The 6700-nt window shown below is 54.1% G+C and overlaps 1 protein-coding gene across 1 annotated transcript; it reads left to right on the forward strand.

Moving 5' to 3' along the window:
• The first annotated feature begins 307 nt into the window (after positions 1 to 307).
• LOC111756537 (paraneoplastic antigen Ma6F-like) lies at positions 308 to 3454 on the forward strand. Its single transcript, XM_023564739.2, has 2 exons — positions 308 to 590; positions 1983 to 3454. Exons 1-2 carry the CDS (start codon positions 414 to 416, stop codon positions 2955 to 2957), a joined length of 1152 nt encoding a protein of 383 aa, XP_023420507.2. The 5' UTR covers positions 308 to 413; the 3' UTR covers positions 2958 to 3454.
• Positions 3455 to 6700: the final 3246 nt, after the last annotated feature.

Here is a 6700-nt window from a genome sequence, read left to right on the forward strand (position 1 = left end):
CTGGAGGGGTTTGCCAGGTTGTGGGGATCAGAGGAGGAGCTGGGTCTGCAGCTGAGAGAGAGAAGGGGAGGGCTCTAAGCTACTGGGCAGCAGATGCTGGTGGGAGCGGCTTCAACTCCTGGAGTGAGAGCAGGGATTGGAGATACCTGCCAAAGTGAAACAGCTTCTCACTGGGAGCAGAAAGGAGAGCGCCAGTTGCATTCAGGGCTCTGAGACTTTGCAGCAGGGAGCAGGAGTGGGGAGCTCTGGCTGCCATGGGGGGAATGGGAGGAATGCTCTTGGCTCCTGCAGGAAAGGGTGATGGCAGGTCTCCAGCTGTCCAGTAGGCTTGGGCTGTGGCACCAGCATCCCTCTCTCCCTTTTCCATCCACAGGCCACGCCTGAGACTGTGACAGCTAGTATCTTGTGCAGTCATGTTTCCTTCACCCAGCACCCCTGCTATGGGGCTGTCCATGCTACGCGACTGGTGCAGGTGGATGGGCGTGAATGCGCAGCGCTGCCTGCTCATCATGGGCATCCCTGATGACTGTGAGGAAGATGAGTTTCAAGAGAGAGTGCAGGCTGCGCTGAGACCCCTGGGCAGATACCGAGTGCTCTGCAGGGTCTTCAGAAAGGAGCTTGGAGCCAGGGTAGCTTTGGTGGAGTTTGCTGAGTATTTAAACCGAAATTTGATCCCCCACCAAATACCAGGCAGTGGGGAGCCCTGGAGGGTGATCTTCCTGCCCCAGGTCCCTGATTCTGAGTTACAAGATCCTGCACAGCTCCAGGGGCAAGCAGTAGAGGAAAGCATGCTCAAAGGAGGAGCTGCAGCTGAGGGAGAAGCTGCAGGAGCTTCAGGTGAGGCAGGAGCTGCAGGTGAGGCAGGAACTGCAGGAGCTGCAGGAGTTTCAGATGTGGAAGGAGCTGCAGGTGAGGCAGGAGATTCAGGAGTTTCAGATGCGGAAGGAGCTGCAGGTGATACAGGAGCTCCTGGTGAGGAAACAGCTACAGGTGAGGGAAGAGCTTCTGATGAGGAAGGATCTGTAGATGACAAAGAAGCTTCAGGAGGAGAAAGTGAGGCAGAGCCTGCAGATGGGGAAGGAGCTGAGCTTGAGCCAGAAGCTGCAGGTGTGGCAGGGGAAGCAGATGAGCCGGGAGCTGTTGGAGAGCCAGGAGTAGCAGGTGAGGCAGGAGCTGTGAGCGAGGCAGGAGCTGCAGGTGAGCCAGGAGCAGCAGGGGCTGCAGGTGAGGTAGGAGCAGCAGATGTAGCAGGAGCTGTAAGTGAGGCAGGAGCAGCAGGAGATGCAGGTGAGGCAGGAGCGGCAGGAGCTGAAGTTGAGGCAGGAGCTGCAGGAGAACCAGGACCAGTAGGGCTTGCAGGAGAGGCAGGAGCAGTAGGGGCTGCAGGTGAAGCTGGAGATGCAGGTGTGGCAGGAGCTGCAGGCGAGATAGGAGCTGCAGGTGGGGCAGGAGCTGCAGCTGAAGCAGGAGCTGCAGGTGAGCCAGGAGCATCAGGGCTTGCAGGTGAGGAAGGAATAGGTATGGCAGGAGCTGTAGGTGAGGCAGGAGATGCAGGTATGGCGGGAGATGCAGGAATGGCAGCAGCTGCAGGTGAGGCAGGAGCTGCAGGTGAGGTAGGAGATGCAGGTGAGCCAGGAGCAGGAGGAGCTGCAGATGCAGAAGGAGCACCAGATATGGTAGGAGCTGCAGGTGTGGCAGGAGCTGCAGGTGAAGCAGGGGCTGTAGGTGAGGCAGGAGATGCAGATGAGGCAAGAGCATCAGATGAGGAAGGAGCTGCAGGTGACACAGGAGTTGAAGGTGCTATAGGAGTTGTGGGTATGGCAGGAGCTGCAGGTGAGGCAGGACCTCCAGGAGAAGAAGGGGCCTGGGATGTGGCCGCAGCGACCCATCATAGAGCCGGAGCCCAGCAGTGGGAGCAGGCCCTGCAGCCCGTCATGGAAAACATGGCATACCAGGAACTGAGAGCCTTTTCCGGGATGGAGGAGCTGGATCCTGAGGAAGAGTCCTTCGAGAGCTGGCTGAACCATGCCAACGACATGCTGTACTTGTGGCGCCATGTAGCAGAGAGGGAGAGGCGGAGGAGGCTGGTGGAGTGCTTGGATGGCCCTGCCCTGGATGTCATTTGTGAGCTCCTGAAAGCGCACCCGGAAATCCCTGCACAGGATTGCCTGGCGGCACTGGTGCAGGTGTTTGGAAATAAGGACATCCGGGTAGCTGCACGGCTGAAGTTCCTCATCTGCTCACAGTGGCCTGAAGAGACTCTCATAGCCTACGTGACGCGCCTGGAAGGTCTCCTGCAGGCGGCCGTGGAGAAGGGGGCCATCCACCCTGCCACCGCAGACCAGATGCGTGCCCGGCAGGTGCTGATGCGGGCCAGGCCGAACTGGACTCTCCAGAAAAGGCTGAGAAGGATGCGCCTGGAGAGGCGCCCCCCTGGCTTCCAGGCTCTGCTCCAGCTGGTGCGTGAGACCGAGGCCTGGGAGGCTGCCTTCGCCAAGAGCAAGCCTTTGGGAGATGGGGCTGCCGAGGCCGGGCCTTCGTACAGAGATGCTGCTGGGCCTGCCCCTGTCCTGGAAGAAGCTTCGCAGGTCTCCCCTGCCCAGGAAGAGGCCAGGGGCAAGGCGGCTTCTGATCCTGAGTGTGCTGCTGAGGCAGCTTCTGATACCGATGATGCCCCAAAGGCAACCACTCAGAAAGAGGAAGGTGCTCTTGGTCTTGCAGGCCTAGGCCAGGCAGGGCCCTTTGATGCCCTTGGGGTTTCCACTTCAGCCCCGATGAGCACTGCTTTTGGGTCAGGCCAAGGAGGATCTGGCTGTGGGCCAGAGAGCCTCGCCCAGGCAGGAGAGGTGGAGGCCGAGGAGCCTATGCTGGGGGCACCCAAGGGTGTCCTGGAGGAGTTGGAAGAGGAAGAGGGAGCTGGGGAGACCAGCCATCCCAAGTCTTCCCCAAGAGAATAGCTCCTCCACTCAGGTGGCAGGGCCCTGGGCTCAGAGGGAGGCAAGGCCAGGGCCATTACATTATCCTGCACCTGGAGCAGGTCCCAGAGAGAGGCTTGACCAGCCTCAACCAAACTCCCACATCTTTCCTCTTCCAAGTGACCCAAGTGATCATGGGTACACTAGGGAGAAGAGGCCATCTCACGTGTGCCAGTTGCCTGGCTCTCTCACTGGTGCGAGTGCCCCATTACTCCTCCATTTATTGTTCCTGTCCCTGGCATAAATTGCTTCCTGTCCGGGAAGCCCACTCATGTTGGTAAGCCCTGTAGTGACCCATGGTGCAGGTAAACGCTCACCCCAACCTGGCCGCTGTTCTTGGGCAAAGCTGTGAGGTGGGCATCAACCCTGCACGGAGGAGAGGGCCTGGCCCTACCGGGGCACCCAGCCATCCACCTGCAGGCCTGGGCATGTGTGGTGAGCTTCCTTCTGAGCCTGCCGAGCCTCTGACCGCTCCTGTCCGGTGCTGCGAGGTCAACCTCTGCTTTCTATGACTGCATCTGGGCCTGTTGCCTGCCCCTTGTCCTTGAGGAGTTGTGTGTTTTCTCATCAGAGCAGGTCCTATCTCGAGCCCAGTCACAAGAGAAAAGAAGCATGGATGATGGAGTTGTTGATGTTTATCCTGTGACTGTGACCATGACTGTGACCACAACTGCACACAGAAAGAACTGGAGTATTGATGGAGAAGAAAGGCCAGGGATCATGCTTTGATGTTGCAGTCCTGTTGCTACTTCTGACTTAGAGTCCTTGGTGTGGAGTGTTCCTTGCTATGCTTTCTGGTGTTTTGTGACTATCTATACTAGTCATAGAATTATAGACAGCTAAGCTAGACAAGAATATTACTGGCAGTGAAACAATGCTGAGCCCCCAGTGGAGTCAATACAGAGGATTAGAACTGTGGCCAGAAGCACATCTGTTGACCATGCCTCAAGATAAAGCCAGAATTCCAAGCCTACATGCTTCCCCAAAAGATAATCAATAAATTAACACCAGTGACCCTGGTGCGTGACCAAGATTCCCTGAATCATCTCTTCCTTAAAAGGTCCTTGTCTTTTCCATGCATACTTGTTAAGAGACTTACTTCCCCATCGGATCAATATTACCTAAGTGGTTAAACTTGTAATCTTATTGATCATAGTTTGTCTTGAATTTACCCACCTTGTGATTTTATACCCACCTCCTGATTTTGTTCTAGAAAACTTCCTCTGTATAGTGGGGTCTGTGGCAACTCATTTTTAGGTTCCTTCCTGTCTCTCAGAAGTTCTCTCTAAATAAATAATAGTTAAATAAATAAATAATAGTTGATCATAGTTTGTCTTGAATTTACCCACCTTGTGATTTTATGCCCACCTCCTGATTTTGCTCTAGAAAACTTCCTCTGTATAGTGGGGTCTGTGGCAACTCATTTTTCAGGTTCCTTCCTGTCTCTCAGAAGTTCTCTCTAAATAAATAAATAAATATTTGCTACTCTTAACCTCCACTTTACTTAAGAATTCATTCTTTGGTTTTGGGGAACATGAACTCAGTGTATCTGATGTGGAACAGGGCTGAGAGTTACATTTATTTTCCCTATATCAATAAGGCAGGATCACTCTACAGTGGGTCAGCCTCAAAGAATTTGGCCGGATTGTGCATAACCAGAGATCATGTCTTGGAAAGGGCCAGATCTTGGCCCCTCAAGAAGGGACAGTATGGCTGGAGGGCCCCAACATAGATAGATAGCTGTGTGTGTGTGTGTGTGTGTGTGTGTGTGTGTGTGTGTGTATGTGTGTGTGTGTGTGTGAGAGAGAGAGAGAGAGAGAGAGAGAGAGAGACTGAGAGAGACAGATAGAGAGAGACAAAGAGAGAGACAGAGAGAGAGAGAGAGAGAGAGAGAGAGAGAGAGAGAGAGAGAATGTGGCTACTTGTTGGAAATCCTGGGGGATGGAAGGTCTTGTGGCCTGTCGTGCTTGTAAGGAACTCCTGTATCTAGTATCATTCCCTTCTCATCAATGGTTTTAGTTAATATTTTTCAATAAATCTCGTTGGCTATTCCAAATGAACCTCACCATTACAATGTAAATTGAGTGAGGGGTCCCCTTGGCATTAGAGTGAATGGGGAAAAAAACCCAGTAGGGCCATTATTCTGACCTTATAAGGTATAGTTTCCTACCTGCTACCAATTGTACAACTTTAAGGCTTGCCATTAACAAAGTTCAGCAATTTATGGTTCTAAAATGTCAGCTGAGCAGGCCACAAGTTGCTGGTTGGCAGGACACTGGTGGGTGAAGGCAATGACTGCTTGGATTCCCTACTCCATTAGCTTTTGAGAGAGTCATAAGAAAGATGTTGAAAGAAAGTGTATGAGAGTAGAGGTAGGTAGGACAGGAGACCTAATTAAGATATTTTAAAGAGTTTATTATGTTCATCCTATATCTGAACTATGGTACTAGAACGCTGGAAATCTTTTGGGAATACACTCTGGGGAGAGAAAAGAAAAAGGGAGAGGTCTGGAGAGGTTCCCCTCTCTTAGGCTGCCTAGGACTAGAATCAGGAGAGGCAGAATGTGTGCACTGGGCATGAGCAGACACGCTATAGGGTCAGGATCCTCCTGCAGTTGGCGTGTGCACCGGATAGTATGCCCCTAGGCCTGTGTGCCGCATGCGCATGCCGCCATTTCCTGACTCCGGGAGCTCAGGCCGCACAGCCTGCCGGGAAATGCGACCTTCTCCTGGGCAAAATGGCCGTCTGCGGAGAGACCGGCCTCGGCGGGATTTCTCCTGAGGTCGTGCCCGCGACGGCCGCGAGGTGGCGCTAGAGGATCGCAAATGGGCCCCCGCTTCGCTTCTGGCTCCCACCCCGCGGGCTGCCCTTCCCCCACAGCATGGTTCTCCATGAGGAACAGCCGGCTCTGTTTGGGGTGACCCGGACAGTCCGGAGGACGGGGTGGTGCGGGGAGGGACAGGGGAGGGGTTCAAAAGAGGCCCTGCGCTAACGGCCTGGTGGAGAGTGGCCCTCGGAGCCCAGCTGGGAGTGGGGTAGGAAGGATCAGTTTCACTCCGTCCACCCTTCAAATTAAAAGAAGAATCGCTACATTTTGAGTTTCCTTCCCCAAGAAGGAACTGCTGCACCTAGTGGCCCTCTCTGGCTTCTGGGGAGAACGCATTGTACACCTAGGACAGCTGCTGTGGTTCACGAAGCAGGTGACACGGAAGGCCGAGAGCTCGGAGAGAGGCCGAGAACAGGAGAGAGGTCTGCAGCAGGACCAGGCTGCCGGACAAGCAGCTCTCCGGCCATGTCATCTGCCAGACCCACCGTCTCTCAGGCGTCCTGTGGGGAAGGACGCAGGGCAAGGCTTGAGGCCAGAGCCCATGGGAGAATTGGCACTCAGGCTCCTGGGGTTCTGGAACAGCTGTGCTGTCTGCATCTGAAAATTATATGGCTTTCTAGAAACACACCCTGCTGTTCTTCTGGGCCCTGGTACGAATAGGATTGACCATGGGAGGCCAAATAACTGTGTGGCTGGAATTTCCCATTATGACCTGAGTCCTATCAGACCACCAGATATTTTTGGATGTGAGCTTAAAATGGAGAGCAGCTATCCTCCACCCACACCCACCCAGAAATGCCTCTGAGACATAGGAAGGGAGGAAGAACTTCCTGATGGGTGGAACTTGTGCAGTGCATCTTGGAATTCACTTTGTGTGGAAAGGGAAGTGGCCCAACAT

Source organism: Cavia porcellus, unplaced genomic scaffold (genome assembly GCF_034190915.1).
Source record: "Cavia porcellus strain 051 isolate PalLab524CR breed Dunkin Hartley unplaced genomic scaffold, mCavPor4.1 scaffold_3, whole genome shotgun sequence".
NCBI lineage: Eukaryota > Metazoa > Chordata > Mammalia > Rodentia > Caviidae > Cavia > Cavia porcellus.